This window comes from Schistocerca cancellata, chromosome 9, assembly GCF_023864275.1.
Source record: "Schistocerca cancellata isolate TAMUIC-IGC-003103 chromosome 9, iqSchCanc2.1, whole genome shotgun sequence".
Lineage (NCBI taxonomy): Eukaryota > Metazoa > Arthropoda > Insecta > Orthoptera > Acrididae > Schistocerca > Schistocerca cancellata.
The window spans coordinates 241129334-241155334 of NC_064634.1; the positions used below are offsets into that span (position 1 = coordinate 241129334).

Sequence of the window (26001 nt, forward strand, 5' to 3'; positions counted from 1 at the left end):
GAAATTATTTTCATTTTGTAGCGCACATCTTTCTAAAGAGTCTGATACATAAACATATATGTTCGAGGAAATGTGACATGTTATTTGGTATTTAAGTGTGCCAGAGTGCAGTGCCACCCCTCTTCACACAGCATTCTTCTTTCGCACGTCATATATTTCACTCCATGGAATTGAAACATGTATATTTTGTCCTGGGTGCCATCAAACTATATTCAGGACAGTGGAAATTAAAATGTCCTGTGGTGCCTCTCCTGCTCTTGGTCGGCCGGTCTGACATCCCGTCCCTTTGTTTGTTTGTTTGTTTGTTTGTTTGTGTGATATATATATCTAAAAACAAAGATGATGTGACTTACCAAACGAAAGCGCTGGCACGTCGATAGACACACAAACAAACACAAACATACACACAAAATTCTAGCTTTCGCAACCAACGGTTGCTTCGTCAGGAAAGAGGGAAGGAGAGGGAAAGACGAAAGGATGTGGGTTTTAAGGAAGAGGGTAAGCAGTCATTCCAATCCCAGGAGCGGAAAGACTTACCTTAGGGGGAAAAAAGGACAAGTATACACTCGCGCACACGCGCGCACACACACACACACACACACACACACACACACACATATCCATCCACACATATACAGACACAAGCAGACATATTCAAAGGCAAAGAGTTTGGGCAGAGATCAGCTGATGCTGGTGGTAGGTTTTCTTCTTCTTTGGAAATAATGTTGGTACTGTATTATTAAAGCATGATTCAAAGTCTTTTCTAATTTTGTCTGAAATTTGTTGCACCTTATTTTCAATAACTTCTTTTCTTTTTCTGCTGCTTAGTTTTATTTTTTTCCAAGCAGAAGAACAAGCAAAATCCAATATGCTAACAGCTTCCTCATTAGATATATGAATGTCATTAACAAGGTTTCATGATTCTGGTTCTGGATTCAGAACAAATATTTTTGGGTAACAATTCGGGCACAGGGAATTTCCAGGAATCACATTACGTTTCACTTGGGAAGCTGTTTCACTATCACATAACAAGAACAAATGTTGAAGTTTTATTTCTCTCAAACCTTTAGTAATAGGCTTTTTATGAACGTTAAGTGGATCACAGCACTTTCTTTCAAAAATGCAGTTGTACTTCAAAATATATTTCTTCTCATGATACTCACACACTGATGTTACAGAAGAACTTACTCGAAATTTAAAGAAAGTTTGTCTAACTTCATCAAGGTCATTGACATTTTTCAATTTTTTTTTAAACTGAATCGTAAACTGTTTTGTGACACACTTCACTTGCTATCTGTCCAACATCTATGTTATTGCATACCAGTTAATCTGTCAAAATTAACTACAAATTACACACAGAACAAAGCAAGTAACACATTCTATGAGGGTAATCCCATAAGGAAGGTCTCCTATTTTTTTTAAGTTCATAGACCTGTTTATTTCTACAATGGTTTACATCACTTTACAGCTTGAACATTTAGCTATTTTTCGACATACTCACCATTCCTGTTGATGCATTTTTGTAGACGCTGTGGTAGTTTTTGTATGCCCATGTCATACCAGCTCTCCGCCATGCTGTTCAGAAAGTTATGAACCTCTTATTTCACCTCGTCGTCAGAGCTGAATCACTTTCTGGCCAAATGTTGTTTTAACTTAGGGCACAGGTTATAGTCACTGGGCGCCAAGTCAGGACTATAGGGTAGGTGGGTGATTATGTTCCACTGAAACTGTTGCAGGAGAGCAACGGTTTGCCGAGGGATGTGTGGCTGAGCGTTGTCATGGAGAATGTGTACGTCCTTGCTCAACATTCCTCTTCTCCGTTTCTGAATTGCCCATTTGAGTTTTTTCAGAGTCTCACAGTACCTGTCAGCGTTAATTGTGACCCCAGTGGGCATAAAGTCGACTAACAATACTTCTTTCTGATCCCAAAAATATGGTTGTCATGACTTTACCAGCAGACTGTGTTTGTTTGAATTTCCACGGCTTTGGCGAAGAACGATGCCGTCACTGATCGCTGCTTGGTCTCAGGTGTAAAGTGGTATGCCCATGTTTCGTCACCCGTGACAAGTGAGTCCAGAAAGTTGTACTGTTCGGCTGAAGGTGGTGAAGAAATGCGTGGGAAGTATCAACTTGTTGCCGCAGGTGGTTCTCAGTCAGGTTGCGTGGCACCTATCTTGCGCACACCTTCTGATAGTTCAATGTTTCTGTTAAAATACTGTGAGTGGTGCTTCAGGAAACCTCAGGAACAAACATGCAGAGAACATCCAGGGTGATCCGCCGATCTTCATGCATGCTTTGCTCAACCTTCAACCCTGTCACTTCAGAAATTGATGGTCTCCCACTGCTTTGTTGGTCGTGAATTTCGGCCCGACTAGTTGCAAACTCTCTACACCACTTACGAACATTTTAGACATCCATCCACGACTCACCATACACTTCCGTGAATTGGCAATGGATTTCAATTGGCGCAGTGCAGCAATTCGCACTTGGCAGTAACATCCAACAGGAGCTCCATTCTCAATGGCTGCCAAGCCAAGACTGAGTGCCTCAGTGCGGCATGCACGTTTCACACAGCACGTGAAGCACCCTTCATAACAGTGTGACGAACTGCAATACACAGAGAGTTCTGTACTTATAAAAAATAGGAGAGCTTACTTTTGGGATAACCCTCGAACACTCTCGATGAAGTATGTACATCCACTCTAACAGAGGTTTCAGAACAGACTGACTATAACGATTCCCACCCAGAAATAATGTGCTTCTACAATGACACACTCAGCAATAATGTACTTCTTTATTGACAATAAAACTAAACGTAAATGGGCATTTTTATTACCATAGAACAAAAGCAAAAGCTCCTAGTGTTTAATATGGCATTATTAAAAATAAATAATTGGGTGATAGTATTAACTAAATATATGTCACAGTTATATTTTATTACAATGAAACAATAAAACCATTCAAACAGGCAACAGCCATAAGATCAGTTGTAATGTGAATTCTTTCCTCATTTTCAAAAATTCGTATCTTTGTTCACAGTCAGATATCAATGTTGAAATTTTTACAGTACATTGCTATCTTATAGGTATACAAATTGTGCAAAAATCATATTTTTATATTTAGTCCCACCTGAGATAACTAACCCCAAACTTTAAAAAAAATGAATATTTTCAAATTTAAAAAATTCATAAAACATTAAGGAAACATTTGTAAGTGTTCTTGCTCTATATGAGGCTAGTAGTCTATGATATCTAAATATAGGAAAAAAATAGACTGTCGTAAATCACTCCTTGTTTATTATTTTTGGGCCTAAAAAGTGGAGTTTCGTACATTTGGATACCAAACTTTGAAGGTCATTTTGACTGGAGGGGGGAGGGGGGGGGGGGCGGGGTCCTTGTCTGCAGCAGGGAAACAATAGCTTCACTGAAGGAGGAGGAGGTTAGTGTTTAACGTCCTGTCGACAACAAGGTCATTAGAGACGGAGCGCAAGCTCGGGTTGGGGAAGGATGGGGAAGGAAATCGGCCGTGCCCTTTCAAAGGAACCATCCCGGCATTTGTCTGGAACGATTTAGGGAAATCACGGAAAACCTAAATCAGGATGGCCGGAGACGGGATTGAACCGCCGTCCTCCCAAATGCGAGTCCAGTGTGCTAACCACTGTGCCACCTCGCTCGGTAGCTTCACTGAAGAGTGCTCACTGTCACAAAGATCATCAAGGGGTGCCCAATGTAGAGAAGTTATGAGAGCAGGGGAAGAGATCGTTAGATTGATAGCAGCAAAGGTGCCATGAGCAGCACTGAAGTGGGTAGGGGAACCGTCACTGAGGAGAGAGAAATCTAAGTATTTAATAAGTTGGTCAATTAGGAGACCCCTATCCATTGAAGTGGCACTCCCCACAGTGGGTGTTGGGCACTGAAGTCCCTGAGGAGGAGAAATGGGGGCGGGATTTGCTATATTAAGGTAGACAGTTCAACATAGGAAAGTGGCCTACCTGGAGCGGGGTACACACTGCAAATGGTTATTGCCAGAGTAATTTGCACTCTAACCACTACTGCATCCAGGTTGGTATGAAGAGGGATCCAGTCACTAATGACATCGGAGTGAACCAAAGTGCAGACCCCACCAGGTGCTACCCCGGCACTGGCATGGTTCCGTCAGAATGCTCGATAACCACGAAACATTGGAGTATGGTCATCACGGAACTGCGTTTCTTGAAGAACAAGACAGAACACAGAATAGGAGGAAACAAGATGTTGTATTCCCGGTTGGTGATGATAGTATCTGTTGCAGTTCCACTGGATGACTGTGGGGCGAGAGTCCTGGTTAGATATAAAGAAGGCAAGAAGAGGTCATGGCACTCTGTCAGTGGCTGTCACTAACAAGGATCAGGTGACACCCATAAATAAGATGTCAGACTCATATTGCGAGAGGGAGATGGCATCTGGGGGGGGGGGGTTCCCCATCACCGGCAGGTGCAAAGAAGGGGGGGGCACTTCTTCGGCCGAGGAGGGGAAACAGCTCCTGGAGGAGTGGTCATGGGAACTGGAGTGGGGGTGGGGGGTGGGAGTGGAGAGGGTGACAGGGCTAGGGTAACGAAGAGATAAGGAAAGACAAGAATGTAAAAGAGGCAAAAGTTGAAGAAAGTGACTCTGGGTGGAGTCAGTCATGTTTTTGGCAAGCCTCAGCATAAGACAGATGATCCAGGGACTTGTACTCTTGCATAATCCTCTCTCTCTTGCAACCTGGGCAATATGGTGAGTGAGTGGAGTGGTGGTCATGACAACTGACACACACACTTGGCGGAACACAGGTGCTTCACTCATGGAGTGGGTGTCCACAGTCACACAAAGAGGGTCCGCTGTACAGCAGAAAGCCACATGTCCAAAACACAAGCACCCAAAGCATACATGGCATATATGGTTTCATGTCACATCTGTGGCCCCTAATGTTGACCTTCTCTGGGAGGGTATCCCCATCAAAAGCCGGAACGAAGGCGCCACTATCGTTGGATCATATTCAGAGATTGGTGAGGGGCAATAGAACTGGGATACTGCCAAGACGTACACAAGCACGATGAGCTGCAGATTAGGCGGCAGAAGTAGCTTTGATCAACAGATAGCCCAATCACACCTTACTGAGAGACTTCACTTTACCAAACTTGTATTCAATATTCTCCACAAAAAAACCATGGCTTTGTGGAGGTGAATGTGTTCCCATCTGTTCTACTATAGACGAGATAGTGGGGAAAGCATTCCATCCCAAGACTGTGGGCCTAGCTCTCCTCCCATGGTGTACCAGGGAAGGGAAGGCTGCAGGGTCATACGAAGCAGCATTCAATGATCCTTCACCATTCGAAGAGACAGCCATTTTAGAATGGCTAGATTTTCACAGCTTGATATGCTTCATGCAACAAGCATCCTCTCTGAAAGCGTTCACTCTGACACCACCCACTCCAACCAAGGGCTCTCCCCAAGGGCGCCACCCAGCCACAGCAAGGTCCGCCTGGCATGGCAATTGTTGCCGGGAGTTGCGATGCTCCAGGAAGACAAGCAATCATTCCTTGACATACATGGGGAGTGAACAGGTCATGTATCAGTAGTGTGAACCATGTGTTGTCAAGCGGCGCAGCCTGATGGGTACATAACAGGTCCAACACACGGACTGACTACACATGCTGGCGACCTAGCAGGGCTGGAGAGGGCCTACAGCGGGGAAGGAAGAGAGGAAGGAGGGGGGACAGGAATCCACGCTGTAGACACTAGGGAGGGAGTTCTTCCTCAAATAGCTCACACTAAAAACGAAAAATTTAGAAGTGATAGACCTGAATGCCAAACGGGATGAAAGAAAAGGCAGAAGGAACAAAACTGCAAGCAATACAGGGAACCAGGTGGATAGCCAGGTCACCACAAATCAGAATACCGAGAGAGGGGAAGGAGGGGGCAAACAGGGAAGGAGAGAGGATAGGGAGAGAGGGGCAGGGTGTAGGAAATTCAGACAGGGAAGGAAGAATGAGCTGCAATAGCTCGGGGCCCTGTGTACACCACGCACATACTCACATGGAGAGGGGATCCTTTTGGAAATGCTACCCACAAATGCAAAAAGGCACGAATGCCACCTCGTTATTTTCGTCATTGCCCAATTCATTGGTTGACAGTGGACTGCACATCACATCTGTCTTCCACAATAACCATTCTGCCCCAAAAGATGACTTCAATCTGGGCTAACTCAGAAGACTACCCCCCCCCCCCTACCCCCGCCCCCTGCTCCTCATCACACCCTCTCTTTCCCCTCATCATCATCATCATCCACTATCTCCATTGAGATCCGCACTTTTAGCATATCTGGCAGTTACAAGTAACATTAAAAGTATCAGAAGCAGAAGTATAATCTAATCTAGATTCTTCCCCCTTTGGAGTGTTTCTTCTGTTTGTGAATTTAATTTGAAACTCTTTCTCGCTTGTATGAAAACTATCCGAATCAGCAAATAAGGATGTGTGCTTCAGACTATTGTCTGGCACAATATAATCAATCATGTTTGATTCCATTAAATCTTATCCATCTCTATTTTCTGATCGGATTTTTTCTCGAACAATGCATCTTAGAAGAATCTTCAATGCTTATTAGAAAATTCCAATAATTTACTGACAAATGGGGTATTTAACTGAAAATTACTGGTACAAAAGTTGTTTTTCTAACTCTGTCCTTACTTTGGGATTAAAAAATTACCCTTTACTATCACGTAATGGGATTTACTTTGTTCAATGATTTTCTGAACTAGCATATCCACCACCCCCAAACTTTGAGGCTTTTGGAACTTACAAACTATAATTCCTCCAAAAACAGCTTTCAGAGGCCCTGTTGTGAACAGAGTGTTCTTGGAATGTAGCTCCTTAAAGGGAAAGAAATAATGTTTAAAATAATGACGTAGGAACTTCGGCAGCTTTTTTAAAAAATAATGGGTTCATGCTGATGACATTGCAGTTCTGTCAGAGATAGAAAAGCAGTTGACTAGAACTTTTAGGGTCTTGGGAAAGAGGCTATAAGATGAGCATTAGGAATAAAGCAAATATAATGGAATGTAGCTGAATTGAATCACGTAATGCTGAGGGAATCAGAATATGATACACTAAAGCTGAGCTTCACTACTTTGGCAGTAGAACAACTGATGATAACAGAAGTAGAGAGGATACGAAATGCAGGCTGGTGATAACGACAAAAGCATTTCTGAAAAAGAAGCATTTGTTAACACCTAATATAAATTTAACAATATTAGGTAAAGATAGTTGCTACTCACCAAATAGCGGAGATGCTGATTCAGAGATAAGCACAACAAAAAGACTGTCAGAAAGTGAGCTTTTGGCCAACAAGGCCTTCGTCAGAAAGAGACTACATATACAAGCGAACACACGGGCCCGCCCACCTGTGCGCACCCGCACCCACCCACACACACACACACACACACACACACACACACACACACACACACAACTTGTGTTTGCATTTGCATGCGTGTGTGTGTGGGGGGGGGGGGGGGGGGGGGGGGGGGGGGGGGGGGGCGGCCTTGTCTTTTTCTGACAAAATCTATGTTAACCAAAAGCTCACTTTCTGACAGTCTTTTTGTTGTGCTTCTCTACTATATGGTGAGTAGCAACTATCCTTTTCATACCATTGTTACATTATATATGCGTTTTCCATTGTTTAATATAAATTTAAGTCCCAGTAAGTCTTTTCTGATGGTATCTGTATGGAACGTACCAGTTTACAGAAATGAAACATGGGCAGTAAGCAGTTTGGACATGAAGAGAATAAAAGCTTCTGAAATTGGTGCACCAGAAGAATGCTGAAAATTAAATGGGTAGACTGAATAACTAATGAGGAGATCCTGCACTGATTTGCAAAAAAAATTATGGCATAGTTTGACTAAAAGGAGGAATATCTCAGGGTGGGGGGTGGGGGGGTGGTTCTCTCTCTCTCTCTCTCTCTCTCTCTCTCTCTCTCTCACACACACACACACACACACACACACACACACACACACACACACACACGGGGATGCATCTATAAATGAGTTTTTTTAAATTAAAGTTTGCACATTTTACATAATACATAATTGGATTTTTAATTTTATACAAATGATATTAAGTGGAAATACAAATATGTTTTGTATTGGCACAGTGCACCCCAACCGCGTAAAACCATCCTGACAACACAAATGTAAACTCTACTAGCTGACAATGGCTCGACTGCAAAGCTGGGGAGCTGAATTCCAGATGAGGGAGTTAAACTTGACATTCAATTCAATTTACAAGAGAGTCCGACCACCATGTGAAGATGTGCATGGAGATAAAACACAAAATAAGACTAGTGCAAATGACTTAACACTAGCATGCGGAAACAAAGAATGGCACGAGGCAAAGGTCAGGTCCACGCTAGTTACAACCCGTGTTAAGAACTGACGGGTTCTGGCCTATCACTGCCAACAGGTTAACTTCTGTGTCAATGATTCTGTCTATACAATGTTCTGTGCACGCCATCTGTGACAGCTTACCGCACTACTCTCCCTCAAGACCCATGGCAACTCGTCTACATCCATATCGACATCACCCATATTGACATAAACCCATCACCCATATTGACATCATCCATATTGACATCCACTGCCTGGGATACTACAATTTGTTTTGCATTGTTTTATTGTTTGAGGTACTCTATAGGTGGCAGTTGGAGTTTGCCAGCAGACACCTTTACTTCACAATAAGTCTGGCACGGAGCTTCCAACCCCGCACAGCCTGCTTAAGGAGAGCCTTTGAATAGACTATGTTAAGATTCGCCAATGAAGAAATCCAACAACAGAATTACGAAAAGATTTTGTAAAGTATCGGCAGATCATTTCAGAGGGTATTAAGAATATTTCCACACCGAAATGATATTTGTACATGATTGTATAATAATTGTTCATAGTTGTACAATCCAATGGAAAGTTATTTAAAGAGTACAGAAGAATACTAATGACAAATATGGAAATGAAGTGCCATGCTTCTTTACAGAGAGGAGGGGAACGATGCAAGAGACCTGCACCGCCATACTACGCAAGGTCCTAATGGAGGTGGTTTGCCTTTGCCTTCCTCCGACCGTAATGGGGATGAATGATGATGATGATGATGATGATGATGATGACGATGATGATGACGATGATGATGACGACACAACACCACCCAGTCATCTCAGGGCAGGTGAAAATCCCTGACCCCACCGGGAATTGAACCCGGGACCCCATGCTCGGGAAGCGAGAACGCTACCGCGAGACCACGAGCTGCGGACAATGACCAATATATTGAAACTAAATCTACATCGAGACTTTTGTGATTTTGTCACCCAGAACTGGGGTAAAAATTGTAGAGGGAGATCAACGGAGAAATATAGTAAGCAGGTTCAAATGGATGTAGGTTGCAGTAGTTTCTTGGAGACGAAGAGGTTTTCACAGGACAGACTAACATCGAAAGCTGCATCAAGTCAATCTCTGTGCTCAAGACCCCATGATAAGAAATGAGGACACACTTCATTACTGCCAAAATATAAACAAAAAGTAAAAACCAAGTTACTGACAGCACAGGGGCCTCAGATCGAATAGCTAAAAAATGTAGTCTGGAAATTCCAGTAATGCAAAGTTGTGGGAAAAATACAGCTGCATATATCTCATAATATTGGAATGACTCTTTACCCTCTTCCTTAAAAACCACATCCTTTCGTCTTTCCCTCTCCTTCCCTCTTTCCTAATGAAGCAACCTTGAGTTGCGAAAGCTTGAAATTTGTGTGTGTGTTTGTGTTTTTTATTGTGCCTATCAACATACCAGCACTTTCTTGTTTGGTAAGTTACTGCATTTTTGTTTTTTATATATAAATAAATAAAACACTGAATTGCTAAAGAAGATATTGAACCAAGTAAAGACTTAAATTTTCTCCAGGGACCTAAAAGTACACTTACTACTAGCAAAAAGCATGATAGTGAGGATACAGAGTTCTCTTTTCTCTTATTTACTAACCAGTATGTACATACCTATTCAAAACTTTACTTAAAGAACAACACTTTTCTGCTATGTTTCAATCAGGTTCTCTTTTATTTTAAAGCTGTAAAGTGTAACACATAAATAATACATGAAAATTATAAATGGCAGCTTCTGTCAACCTTATATGCATGCACTACTATTAATTTTCATATTTGTGTAGTAGACAAAACACAGATCAATGACTTACTTTGTCATGTATCTTGTAGTTATTCTCTTTGATTTTTGCACTCCACCTTTTGCATCTCCAGGTGCCAAAATATCTATGTTCTCTCCTTCATCCTAAGAGATAGAATTGAGACAAATGGGAATCAGAATATTCTCAATTACACAACATATTATTTATGACAATACTACTGTTCTTCCCAACAATTAAACATTAGGGGACAGGAAAGCATTCTACTACCTCTGAAAAATTAACATAAGCAACACTGTGAATTTACGATGTTGCTTTAAGCATTCACGTATTTTCCTTGTACTACTTTTGCTGGTGACAATGGCTGTTTCACAACTCATTTATGATATATCTGCAAATATTTGAAAGAGTAACTTTATACCTTGACACACTCACTGCATTAAACCGAAACTTCATGCACGAGCCCTTGACAGTATGATTAGTTAAAAGAGGAGAAAGTCTTAAAATAATCAGCAGTCAAAGTAAAATGACAAACTTATTCTTTTGCATGATGGCAAGCATTCATCCACCCAGTAAAGAGAAAGGAGATTTGAATTTACTATGTCAGGTGACAAAGGGACATTACAGACATATTAAAGTTAAACTTATGAAAATTGTATTTGAAGTACTCTTTCATTAACAATAGATTATTGCCATTTCTTTGGTAAAATGAAAGCTACAAGATATGCTGACACCCTAACGTGAAACTTTCAATGGTTTATGAACACATGAATGTGATAGTAGATACTTGCAACTATGGGATTTGTCCATAAAGTGGATGGAAACCATAAGAAATATTTATGAAGCAATACATAATTTAAGGGGACTCAATTACAGGGTTAACAATATGTCCATCCCCATTTATATAGCGAAGAGAAATAAAATGAGAGAATGTTTATAAGTTTTCACAAATCGGGAGCTACACTGTTGTTGAGGATTAATACCAGGAGAGTATATATCTACTAACAGTGATAAAATTATTACAGCCAGTTGGAGGTCTTCCTGGCGCTAGCACCGGTACCAAGAGGCACATCACTCACCTCGCCCAACATCATGCATACAGTACCTTGGGGAGGTTAAACGTAGAAGTTCTGCAGTATGTCAAAATGAAAAAAGATAAATAGTATATGGCACATAGAGACTGACAGCAGTAAAAGTTGTTGTATGTGTCAGTTCATGGATGGAGTATCTGGAGGCTCCAACAAGCCAGAACTGGAACAAAAATCACTCCTTCCATGCCCACGCCCTGCAGTGCCCCACAAAGTGAAACCATTAAATTTTGTTAAACATGTCCACTTTCTTGCAAAAAATGTAAAACATGGCTCCCAGATGTTTTATTATTGGCTAGTATCTGAGGGACCAACACATTCAACTTCAGTTAACATTGCACTTTTGTCCAAGTGGCTGGTGCGAACGCACAAACACATACACTCTTTAAGAATAAGCTTGTTGCAGGATGGATTCTGTGTAAGTTGTTGTGGCTGATGTGCAAGTGACAAAAGGCGATGGCTTTCTTTTAAGAGGCTTCTGAGTGAAGTTGGCCACTGCTTAGTAGTTTCTTTCATTTCTCACAATTTGTTGGACTGTGTGGTACTTTGCTGTTCCTTTCCTAAGCCTTCATAATACAGTGTCATACGTGTGTCCTGAGGTCAAAGCTTGAGGTTCCTAGGTCTAATACAGCCATTGTGTTTGTCTTCCTAGTCAGTTATTGTTTAGCATGTTCACAGGGTTAAATGTCCAAATGAAAATTATGGATATTCCAGCTTTGTGTAGATGGTACTGTACCAATAGGTTCCATGAATTTTCTTGTTCTGTTGCTTGCAATTCACTCACAGAACAAGTGCACAAAACGAAGTTTTACACTGTATGAGTTCTGATATGACCACAGAGAGGGTCCCTCCATACTACCAGGCAGCGGACACTCATGAGGGAGCCACAGATTTGGTTTTCCTTAAACAAATGAAGGGAATTTGTGGTCACTAAGTAGGGGTAAAATACAGGGAGCGAAAGGCTATTTACAATTTGTACAGAAACCAGATGGCTGTTATAAGAGACGAGGGACATGAAAGGGAAGCAGCGGTGGGGAAGGGAGTAAGACAGGGTTGTAGCCTCTCCCAAATGTTATTCAATATGTATATTGAGCAAGCAGTAAAGGAAACAAAAGAAAATTTCGGAGTAGGTATTAAAATCCATGGAGAAGAAATAAAAACTTTGAGGTTTGCCGATGACATTGTAATTCTGTCAGAGACAGCAAAGGACTTGGAAGAGCAGTTGAACGGAATGGATGGTATCTTGAAGGGAGGATATAAGATGAACATCAACAAAAGCAAAACGAGGATAATGGAATGTAGTGGAATTAAGTCGGGTGATGCTGAGGGAATTAGATTAGGAAATGAGACACTTAAAGTAGTAAAGGAGTTTTGCTATTTGGGGAGCAAAATAACTGATGATGGTCGAAGTAGAGAGGATATAAAATGTAGACTGTTAATGGCAAGGAAAGCGTTTCTGAAGAAGAGAAATTTGTTAACATCGAGTATAGATTTAAGTGTCAGGAAGTCATTTCTGAAAGTATTTGTATGGAGTGTAGCCATGTATGGAAGTGAAACATGGACAGTAAATAGTTTGGACAAGAAGAGAATAGAAGCTTTCGAAATGTGGTGCTACAGAAGAATGCTGAAGATTAGATGGGTAGATCACATAACTAATGAGGAAGTATTGAATAGGATTGGGGAGAAGAGAAGTTTGTGGCACAACTTGACCAGAAGAAGGGATCAGTTGGTAGAACATGTTCTGAGGCATCAAGGGATCACCAATTTAGTATTGGAGGGCAGCGTGGAGGGTAAAAATCGTAGGGGGAGACCAAGAGATGAATACACTAAGCAGATTCTGAAGGATGTAGGTTGCAGTAGGTACTGGGAGATGAAGAAGCTTGCACAGGATAGAGTAGCATGGAGAGCTGCATCAAACCAGTCTCAGGACTGAAGAGCACAACAACAACAACAACAACAACAACAACAACAAGTAGGGCCTCAAGTTACACCTCAGAGAATCTGCCTGTTCGGAGATCATTTCTAAGCAGCTGAATACTTGTTATTGTAACAGAATGTGGTAACCAGTGTATTTGGACTTCTGGCTGATCATGAATGCATAACTGACCAGCAGTTGCTGGCATCAGACTCGCAACATTGAGATCCCCGCTTCTGCAAGAAGATTGTCATCTGGACTTTTAACGAAAGGCTTTACATGCTAATCTTACTGCAATATGGTGTAAGGATGGTATTGCTGAACCATAGGAGACACATCCATATTCTAGACAAGATAAAATTAAGGTGTTGTAAAATCTTAGTAAGACTCGTTGCTCTATTGCCCTGGAGGTATTGCCACAGAAACATGGAGCATTACATTTCTTCAGACAGTTCACCTTGCATGGTAACCAGGACAGTCTGTTGTCAAATAGTACACCTAAAATGTGGAAGTGTTCAACTACCTGTTATCAGCTCATCTAACAAGGGAATGGTCCAATAAGACCTGTCGAAACCTACCCTGAAATTTTTTTACACAGGAAGAAGACAATGAAAGAAATGCACTATCAAAATTTTAGCTGCTAAGAGGCACTGCAAGTATTCAAAAACAATAGCTATAAATTGCCAAATTCATAGCATGCCACACACAGCCAAGGTCGACAGTACATTTCTAAATAGGAAACACGACACAACCCGGTCATAATTTGTAAAGGACATTTCAGGTTACCTTTCATTGATAGTTCCTCTGACACTACAGTACACAGTTAGTATTCACTTGTATTAGCCACTCACATAACATCTATTACAAATTATCAGTTGCTTTTTGCAATATTGGTAAGTATTAACAATACAGATAAAGCTGAATTAATATTTATTGTGCTTTCGTAAGATATGTCTGCTAGTAGTAGTACTTTCTTTTCCTCCTTCCCATTTCACAGTAATGTGGAATCCAATTAACATTCTCAATTTAGCAATGATGAAATATGAATAATGTGGTTTCCAGTCAAAATCACTTACTTCTCCTGAGGACGTATATATGTGTAATTTGTAGTTGAGTTCCTTGACATTCATTTGAATGATAGACATTTTTGTTTGAAATTGTGGATATGTTAGAAAAAATATAGGAAATAACTGTGATAATTCCATGAATTGTGGTTCGGATGATGTCAGTTGTGCCAGTAACAGTTCTGAAGGAGAAAACCTTCCAAGCCCGTTTTTTATTTTTTATTTATTTATTTTTATTAAAAAAGAAACACTTACTGAAACAGCTTTCAATGACAAAGAAAAGGCAGTGAAATATTGGTTAAATGAAAGAGAGAAAACATTCAAGTCACGCAGTGTGCAAAGGCATTTTCATTCCATAAAATCGGAGTGTGAGCTGTACAAATAAAAGAGTGAATTACATGAAGCAAGAAACATGCACCAAATGGAAACCTGAAACCATCTGAATGAAAAACAGTCATTAGAGGCTATGCACCATTACCAATAGAGATCTACAAGACTGCACCCTCCGAATTGCTTCTGAAATAAACATTGATAATTTCCAGGCTTCGTCCACCTGGTTACGCAGGTTCCAGAAATTGTAAACATATGGAGCAGTCGCCAGTGATACACAAGGTTGTAGAAAGTAGAAAAATTCATAGCTGACATAAAGATGAAATTTGCTGTTATCCCCGCAACTGATGTTTATGACACTGATGTGTCAGGTTTCGTGAAAGAACTGCGTGCACACCACACTTTATAATTTCAGGATGAAAAAAAGATGGAGTTGGTTGCCCAATCAATGATGCAATGACACATTCACATATGATAATGCCAGCGATAAGTATGAGTGGTTTACTGTTTTCGCAGCTGTATATCTGTCTTCAAGAACTGCAAGGCAAACTAGGACCAAAAATAAAAAATGGACTGTTTAGTTGCAAAAATCTTGTGATCGACGTATCAAAATCTGGAAAAATGGGAAAGAATAATTTTCAACATTTCATTCAAAATGTATTCCAACCAGCTCCAGAAACTAATTCATTGCTTTTGTTGGATTCATGGTCTGGACATAACGCCTCAGTTTTTGTGGAGGACAACCAAAAATTTGTAGATGTAATGTGGATTCCGCCTGGAACTACTAATGCGATTCAACTCCTTGATAAGGAATTTTTTCGGCAGTGGAAAGCATTTTTCAGAAAATTATCAGACAACATAATTTTGATACCCCTCTCTCATTTCAAGCTTATCAGTGGAACAGTATTCTTAAGATCCAGTCATTTGTGCAGTTTTCTTCACCATGTTTTACGAATTTGATGAAGTATGCCTGGTACGCAACACAATATGCGTACCTGACTGCGTCATTTTTCCCTTGTCCAGTGTACCTGGTGTAAGAAAAATGTTTGTTTTGTCATTCAATAGACACTTCGCATTTTTGTGACGACTACAGTGAATAAACAAATAACTGTTTCACTGATTGTCAAATGTATAACATTCAAACATTATTATAAGGAATGGCCTACATGAATTGTTATAAAATGTAGTACTGCAAGACACATTTCATTTCAACAAATTACAAGTCCTCATTGATGGAAATATTCTGTGACATCAAACAGTGCCGTGACAGGGTGTATACGTGGAAGAGGGGGGGGAAAAATATCTCAGATTTTTCGCGGATTTCCCAGTTAAAAATGCACTTTTCCCCCAGTGAAAATACACTTTTTCCATGTTAAGTGATAGTATATTTTCCCTCCGGACTGTAAAACTTATCAATCCTGTGAATGGTTAAAGTTTTATACACTGGTGTAGAGCTTTCCGGCACTTTAGAGAGAGAGAGAGAGAGAGAGAGAGAGAGAGAGAGAGAGAGAGAGAGACTACATTTTTTTTTCATATATTCGTATTACGAAAGTATGAATTCGAATTCCACCAACCACAGCACATTTGTTTCCAAAGCATTGAAATCGAGATTGTGACATGCCGTTGTAGGCCAATCATAGCTCATGTCACGTGATCTCGCCAACTGATGACAGCAAATATTCAGAGCTTAGGCCACATGATGTAGTCAACATAACTGTTAAATAGCGCAAACACAAATTGTAAACGTTTATGGTGTGAACTAATATAGATAGTGTACATATAGTATACATATAATATTGGTCATTTTTTTCATGTGTCACACTTTAAGATACATCACACAAATGTGCCAACAAAATGAATAAATGTCTGGTCTTCTTGGCTCAAAATTCTTCTGAGCAGCTGGTCCTCAAAGTATTAAGTTTTAAATGAGAATCAAATGCTCTGAGACTTAATAAATTCATCCAATATTCTCACATGTAACATAATTAATCCTGCATAAAAGGAAATTTACTTTGAAACTTTTATTTTCCTGCGATCTGTTAGAAACAGGTCCATTCCAGGAGTTGCCAAAAAGTGTCAGAAAACAGGCATTACTGTGCATGTGCACCTACAATGACATAGCAAGCCCATATGTTCGTACGAACTTACATTATGTCATAAAAGAAACAGGAAATCAGAGGCTACTCCAAGAGCATCGGAATTTGGTAAACGATACTAAAATACTTAACTCGGCTTAAAGTGCACATTTGTATGTCCAGATACACAATGAAGTAGGCCCCAAACTGATATTAAGCTTGACCGTGTGGTTTTCGGGACGTAAATTTTCTTGGAGTACCATTATTGTATTATCTCATGTTAGGTTCTTTATTATGGCTTAATTCCATACGTGCCAGAAGATGAAAAACTGCAATTGAAATTCAACGAACAACTGAAACTAGCTAACAGTTTGGACTGAAACACTTCATTACAAATAAATGGACTCCCTCTGCGGAAAAGATTAATAAAAGCCAAATTTCTCTAGCAAACCAACAAAAATAGCTTCACTGTTATGCAAGGTGCTTAATGCTTAACAGTCAAAACTGTGGAAATAAAATAAAATCAGAAAACAAACTAATAACAATTTTATCCTTCCATAATTATGTGAATGTGTTTTAATTCACTTGATAGCTCCCAGCCACAGAAATCCGTTCTGTTTTCATTTGACGCAATAGCTTGAAACAAAGAGGAAAGAACAAAATCACTAACAGCCACACTTGAAGTAGCCAGAAGCTGGAGAAGGAACTGCCTGTGTGCGACCCAACTACACATACGGCTGAGCCCTCTGGTAAGTGCTCAAACGAGCCTAATGCAAACAATTGTGACGTCATGCTCATCATAAGCAGTTTGTTGTTATGAAGTATTGCACAGTCTTCATCCTAAAGCCTTTGGCACATTTTGCTGTTGACAAACATTAGAGTATCAGTTCTTATCAGCCAAAATTACAAACAGTTAACTGAAAACTAGAACACTGAAAAATTTCTGGTATCCTAAAAAATTCCTGGGTTTTTCCAGTTTTTCTCCCGGATGAAAAAATTCCCGGGTTTTCCCCAGATTTCCCGGGGTGTAGACACCCTGCATGACTATTTTCTCTACTAGCCTCTTTTCTCAGAATTACACGTGCAAGAATTGAACTGTCGATATGAAGTTATTCAAAAAAATGTTTGTATGGTTTAAGCCAAGTTTTCACCAGAGCAAACAAGCTAACAAGCATGAACCAAACAGAATTATGTCTGGTGTACCCGATAGGCCTCTTCCGGGTCTTTCAACTGGATGCCACTGCAGCTACTTACGTGTCCCTAACCTTCCCCAGATACCTAATCAGAAAATGTAAGCCTGCAGTTAAGGCGGAAACTGAACTACATGCCTTTTGTGGCCACTACATCTGTGAGAAGTGAGTGCTCGGTTAAAAATCTTAGTGAAAAAAGTTGTGGTCTGAACGGGATTTGATCCCGCACACTCTGCATCATGAAGCACGTGCTTTGCCACTAGACCATTTTTGTTTTAGGAAAAAAAGAATATGACCATTAGAGCTTACACGCATAGTGGAAACACTAGCTGTGTCACCTCTTGAGATGAGGCTCGACATCGGTAATTAGTCTTCTGTTTATAAATTTCCCCTCAATGGTAATGAGAAGCCAGGGAAAAATGGCAACCAACATACAAGGAAAATTCTGAACCAGTGCTATGGAGAGATGGAGATGCAATTCCGTGTAGAGTGCATGATCCCCATGCATGTCACACTACCATACAAATTGATACACTTAAGTTCTTCCTTTCCTGTGCCATTTTGCATACTGTCAAGAACAGTGCACTCCCCATGCAAAATAATCCTCACTGAATAGCAAAGTTTTGCATTGTGGTTCATAGAGTTGTATCCTGTATGCTGAATATTAGCTCCAAAAACTAAACACTGATAACACAGCGTCCATACGCGATGTTCGCTACCTCGCATTCTCTTGCATTCCCTCTAGTATAAATGATTCTATCCATATACAAGCGAATAGTAGTGAATTTTCTGCAAATGCTGACTCGCACGTGTTTGCTTCCATTCACTCCATTGTAAAGCAGACTTTAGGTGCTTAAAATTGGTGTCTGTGAACTCGAGATAATTCCGCTACACGGCGCTGCGTGAGTGATTCGCTGAGTCACACACTAGGCACACAGGGCTGTACAAACTGCTGTTAAAAGCTGTTCTTCGCACGGTAAAAAAGTGTAACTTCAACATTTTTTACAAAATACTTGCAGTGCCTCTTTAGCAGCTAAAATTTTGGCAGTGCATTTTTTTCATTGTCTTCTACCTGTGTAAATAATTTCAGTGCAGGTTTCGACATGTCTTATTGGGCCATTACCTTGCAAGTTAGACACTTCACAAACAGTGCTCCACAGGCATGAACACTTCAGCCACACTCCTGCTTTGTGCTACAAGTGCAGCAGTTAGTGCAGCTGAGGGTAAGGGGAGGAAGGCTTCAGCTGGACACCGCCAGAGCAAGACCGTCATCTTGAGACCAACCAAGCACTTTGCTAGAAATACTACTTGTGTTAAATTGGATTTACATTCTGCATTAGCAATACTAGGGTGTCTACGCACTTGTCAAAAAGAATGTCGAGGAGCCACATTATTCAATGTGGAATGGGAATTGCTTATTTTTGATAAAATTTGAAGGCCGTACAAAGTGCTTAACATGCCATCACACTATTATGAGTTGGAAAAATACTCACGAAATGTCATTACAAAACCAGCCACAAAGATATGATGCACTTAACTTCTGACAAACAAGACTGAATGGTGGCTAAACTGAAGGCAGCCATTAGGGAAAAACTGAATTAAAGCTAAGTAGAGTAGTGACAAAATCTTTTATGGCTGACATCACAAATTATCTGAATTCATTACGTTTCTTAATGCACGGGAGAATCACTTGGTAACACATGGGGAACAAAATTGATGCTATCAAACAAAAATAAATACTATGGAAAAACTATCAAATTCATGACATGGAACATTTTCCGAAACTCAAGGTGATCATTTGTGAACCAAGTATGAGTGACAATGTTTCAGTATTAGAAATATTTCATTAAGACCTTGCACAGAGATTCCAAAACAATGCTTGACTGAAGATTAATTTTGCTCTATTTGTCACACTGTTCTTGGTTTTGACTGCTGATTCATTTCATTACTTCCAACTTGAGCTGATCTACATGCAGTGTAGCACCTGGCTCAAGACTTGTTCATCCAATCCAGGGCCGATATAAAATGTTGCCCCAAGAGCAATATCTTCGACTGCACAGACAAGCCGATGAAGTTATTTCAACGTCTGGTGCAATATAGGTGTGCCAACTTTTTTTCGTCTATTATGAAACTGATAAAAGTCCCATTAACTTCCAGGTTTAACTGATTTTAACCTGCATAGCTCCATGTGTGACTGTATCACAAACCACAGTTCTGCATGCATTACATATTTTAAAATCTAAATGCATACAAATTTATGAACAACAAAATTTAATTAACTGCTTTTATGTGAAAGCTTTGTAGTTCTACTCAATGTATTAGCACTATCTAGCTCACTGCATTAGCGCTATCTAATGTACTCAATTAAGTGATAAAGTCATTGCTAAGGTAGAAAACAAAAAACTGAAAATAAACACTAGTGATAAACCATGTTATTTTAAATTGCTAGCAACCACGGTCAAATTTCCACATTTTGGAAGAAATAATCCACACTGGCTGTAGAATACTTTAAGCAGAAAGTCACAAGCAGTTTTGCATCACTTAAAGACATAACCTCAGGTGATCTCTACAAATCACAAGGAAAAATTCTTTTATAAAGAATCCTTAACAATGGGGGAAAGAATAGAGGGACACTGAAAAGTGGTATTATAGATCTGTGCTTGAACAGTACTCACAAAGATTCTTTCTAACACGTCATTGTCGGAGAGTAACTGCCATAGAGCCACTTCCCGTCATTCTGTCAAGTGGCAAACAAATAGGCTAAAAGCAGTAGTCCATAATTCAAATGAAGAGGATAGCAGGACTTATAAAAATAAAATCTGGATAAAAACTAAATGGGTCAAACTAGGCTGTAGACTATGCTTTTTAGTTAAGAACTGTGCTTTCACACATAGTTGTTTGAATAAATCGTGTTTATGGCCTTTGAGCACTCATCTATGTTCTCCAATGGCCTCCGCTATTTATGTTTCCATTAGGGTAGGCCCAAAGAGAAGCATCATATTATGGTAGCAGCAGTAGCATCTTAAGCCACAATGATTGCTTCCTCCATGTCAATGTTAAGTAAAGACTTGTTAGTAGACTAGTCTAAGATACAAATTAGTTTTCGCTTTGGTCAGGTAAGCGTAGAATAACTCGAATGCAATTTTTGTCGCAGAGGTCTCCATGAATGTTCCACTGAAAGGCTTGGGATGCATAATGTGTGATCTGCAAGAATGTAGGTACTGTTGGCAGCATTAACCCTTCTATGCATGACCTATATCTTTTGCACATTTACATACCCCCAGGTCTATTGGACCCATTATGTGTAATACGAGATTTTAAACAAAAACAAGTATTTTGTGGATATTATCATGCATTTATATTTTGTTTTACGGTTTATTAAGACAGCTAAGATCATTTTTAATAGTTTTATTAAGTTAAAGAGAGTTCATTTTTAATCCTGAATAGTTTTCTTAGAATAAACAACATTATGAACCCTTCATCTGGTTATGAAATTTTACCATCTCGGGCTTCTGTTTTGGATGTTGTTCATATAGAATCATTGTGATGCATGGTACATAGCAGGATTACACACTTGTTTTTCTTTGGCAAAAAACCAACCACAGAATTTCTTTTATTCATCCTCTGTTTCCACAAGAGTTATGGTTTTACTCAAGATATGTTCTATAAATAGTGCACTTGGGAAATAATTATCTACAGTAACATTACTGGGTATACCAGCAATATTGCCTGCAAGGGATGGCTCAGCTGGTTTTCTTACTGTATTCGCAATCACATCGATGACGTGTCCAGTTTCAGCTTCGTACATCCTAAATATTTTTCATTCCAGACTTTCTAAGTTTATTTGGCATATATTGCACAAATCCACAATGGCCCTAAATGGAATCAGTTGTTCCTCCACTGTAACATTAATTTTTGGTACCATTACTTTCCTGGACTGTCCTACAAATATTTTCCATACATAAGATACAGCAGCAAGATTATCATTTTGTAACCTGGCCTCTCTTGTCCTTTTGTCATCAAATCTATTGAATCTTGTTATTGTTTCAAGCTGACTCACAGACATTAGAGATCTACGTTATGGAGTGGAAACTTGTCCCAGAAATAGTTCCTGGATTGGAACATCCCAGCCTTTATCTGTTACAATCTGCAGCAAAATTCCCCAGAAGGCAAACATTTCATCTCTAGTTACATCATGCCAGTTTCTTTTTCTCAGTACAGAAACATTTCATGCCTCTAGGTTTGTACGTTTCATGATTTCATCTCCAGTGGGTAGAGCAATAAATAAATCCCAAGCATCTTTGGTGGTGCAGGTGATTATGCCACCTGCTGGTAGTAGTATAAATTGTGTGCATGTATTTCATTTTGCACTGCAGGCCTTTTACATCAAAGCATACTATTTGGAGGAATATGAATGTTATTAGTTTCACTGCTTATTTGTCCAGAGACATTAATACCACCACCACCACCACCGCTACCACTACTACTACTACTACTACTACTACTACTACTACTACTATTACTTTGTCAGCTACCCATTGAGTACCAACTGATTCAAAATTTGGCTTGAAAAACATCTGTTATCTTCTTTCCTGTGCCCTTTTTAGAAGTAGATTTTGACATTCTATCAGAAAAAGAACGATGTACTGCAATATTTCACTCTCTTGCTTAACACAGGAAATGCTATCTGACAGCAGAACAGAGTTTCAAGGTGTAACAATGTATTTTCTGCTATCACAATAATGCATAAGTGTGCCAACAGCATATTCCCTGAATTCCAATAAAATATAATTGATTGCAAAGCTTTCTAATTTAATAACAATACAACATAAACCAAGGGATCCATCAAACACAGTTTAAAATGTGGTATAAAGAAGAAAGTATATGTGTCACTCAAAACTAACGACAAAGATTTCTGATAGCTTTAATGTGTTACTGAACATTGCATGACAGTATACCTGATGAGTGGGGCTGTTTTAAGTTCTTCATATGGTAATTAAAACTCTCAGGGTAAGCATAATACGGTTAAAACGCGTTCAAATGCATGTGTTTAGCTAGTAGAGCTCAAGATGCTCATATCTGTCCCTGACAGAACATTGGGACCAGCTCAGATGGCTACTCTGTTCCAGTGCTAGTATCTAAAATGTCAAAGACCAGTTAAGTTGTGGGCCATTTTGCCTCAGAAGAAGATACAACCAAATTGGTGCATGCATGCTGGGTGGGGTGCAACATCATACCGATAAATGGACTCAAACAGTTAAATTTTGTAAATCACTGAAATAACATAAAATACCTTCTCCACCCGTGAAGTTTCATTCTGTTTCCTCCTTTCCTCCTGGGAGCTTCAATTTTTTTTTTTGTCAGGCAACAGGGCCCATATATATTCTTTTTATACTCACCGTCGTCATCGAGTCCGTATTGCTAGCTGGGTAGAGCTATTTCAAATCATTTGCCTCGGCCTGTTTCTGTCTTGGCATATTTCCTCCCTCACCACTGCATCCCATGTCTCTTTTCTTTCAATGTCGTCTTTGATTTGGTCCTACAATCTCTTTGTTGGGCATCCAACAACCTCTTTGTTCTGGCATATTTCTTTTCTGGTACCTCCAGAAAATTAGGTTAGCCTTTCCTACATGGGCACTACCACTTGCAGGTTTCTCCTTATGTAAACATTTCTGATCCTACCTCTCCTTGTCTTTTGTAAAGCAGACACAGGAATTTCATTTCACAAGCTTGCTAGCAACTTACCTGTATTCTGGTTATAACTCAACTCTTCAGACTAAGACATGATGGGCAGAAGAAAAGTTTTGAACATGGCCTGTTTAGCCCTTATGGGAAAATCCTTATCCCACACTAGTCTTGGTATTAAATTGAATCATTGGGCTACCAATTTCAGAACCTCACGATTTGCACTCCATCACTTGCCAGATAAGCACAATTATTCATATTCTAAAATCAATGGAATGAGTGCTCTACTCATTCACATTGCCACTTTTTGCATACACTTAACCAACACTCTTTGAATTTTGTGTTACACAGATACAATTTCCTCTGTTCCTCCATGTTGGTTTTAGCACAAATGGTGATATCTGCAAATACAAGAACATTTAGGTCTTTTTTAATTTCCTTGATGTCCTTCATTGCAGTAGTCCTTAATACGATTACAATTAATGAGGAAAGGAAACAGCCCAGTTGCACATCTCTCTGTTCTAAACCATTTCGACTTTCCATTTTTTATTTGTACACTGCCGTCACAATATCATGTGGCATCTGAATTTTTGTAATTAGTGAGTTGGGGACATTCCATTTTTTTCCATGAAGTACAATATTTTATAAGTCTGCACACCTTCCCCAATTCTTGGAACACTTTTATTGGATCTTTTCCTTTCTCCAAACATTTTTCTATTAATAAATGAAAAGTGCTAGTTTGCTGTTGTTCTACAGTGTTACATTTATTGTGCTAACCAGTTTTCGGCTTAGAAGGCCACCTTCAGACATTTACTGGCAATTGTTGCCAAAGAAGTTACAATGTTTGTAAACAATATTGGAAAGGAAGTTACACATCTAGATTGAAGCGGAAACATACAGTAAATAACATCTCTGGCAGTGTGGTGGTGATGCAATGAAAAAAGTAAAAAGCTGAACACTAAATAAATATAAATGGAGTAAACATGAAAAAACTTTAACACAAAACTGGAACAGCATGCCTACATTAACCATTTACATTAATAAACAAAACCAATAAAACAAAACAAAATTAATACTTGACAAGGTTATTTTAGGAGGCATAAAAGATGGAGAGTGATAGACAAATCAATTAAAAGAAGAAAGACTTATCAATGTAACTACAGAATATACAAGCAATTTAAGCAATATCAATAAGATAAACAGAAATGAATAAATGCAGGAAAATTGAGGAGTATGAGAGAACATACAAAAAATGCCATCTTTGAGAGCGCGATGGTACTGCATTTCAATAAATAAAAAGTTAAATAAATGCAAATACAAAAGAAGCAAATAAGAAGAAACATTAGCACTAAGTAGAATAAAAACAGTACTTGTACAACTACAACTTGTATTAAACATGCAAAGTAATAAAAGTACCAGTTAAAAGAAGGACTTAACAACTGTAACTACAGTCTATATGGATTATACAGATAATTTCAATGAAATAAAGGAACTAAATTAATATAGGAAAATGGGGGAATATGTATGAACAGACAGTGTGGGAAGTAATGAAAAACAGAGAGAATTATGTGAAGTTTAGGGAGTTAAGCTGTGTCTGGCAATTTAAGATTAGATCTTGACTGTGAGCTCAATGTTTGTTAGTTTACAGAGATTCCAGCAGGCTGAGTTTTTGGTCTTTGTTTGCCAAGTGAAGGACATAGGACTCTGGCTGGTAGTTGTGACTCTCACTTAGCACATGCTCAGCAAAAACCAGAGTTCTGCAACCTCCAGCTGTTTTCATGTTCAGCCAACCAACTTGCAATGTCTCTGCCTGACTGATCAACATAAAACCTGTCACAATCAGAATAGATAATTTTGTTTACCCCCTGTTAGCTAGTAACTGGACCTTATCTTTGCTAATGAAAATACACTGGGCTGTGGTGTTCTTAATGTAGTAGGAAAGCCTACACTTGCAGGATATCAGTGTTTTTGCTACAATCTGTGATACCTCTCCTACATATGGTAACATACACCACTTCTTGCAGACAGTGGTAGGGCCATTTTCAAACAACGTTTATGTGTACTGATATCAACGAAGAGACCTAAGAAGTTTATGGATTTGTTTCCAATCTCCATTGTGAACTAAATATGTTTATGTTGGCTGTTTAGGTTCTGCAAAAATGTGCTGACCTGTCTTGTACTGCCAGTTCACACACACAGCATCATCTACATATCTAAACCAGTATTTAGTATTTGCACTCAATGGTTCTTTTTTCCGAAAACGTTGTTCCACATGATCCCTGAATGTTTCAGCCAAAGTGGACTAAGGGAGGAACACATAGCTAAGCCATCTAATTGTTTATTATACTGTTGTTCTATCACGAACTGACAGAAGATTCAGTTGACATTTTCTATTACCAGTCAGAACAGAAATAAGGTCAACTGTTTCTCTGCTGGTCTTAAATCCATGCCACA

The 26001-nt window shown here is 39.4% G+C and overlaps 1 protein-coding gene across 1 annotated transcript in view; it reads right to left on the bottom strand.

The window, feature by feature from the left end:
• The window catches only part of LOC126100908 (DNA-directed RNA polymerases I, II, and III subunit RPABC2), a 61822-nt gene that overhangs the window by 10903 nt on the left and 24918 nt on the right, over positions 1-26001 (bottom strand). The window contains exon 3 of the mRNA XM_049911575.1: positions 10255-10346. Coding sequence (XP_049767532.1) covers positions 10255-10346 — 92 coding nt within the window. The remainder of the gene's footprint in view (positions 1-10254; positions 10347-26001) is intronic.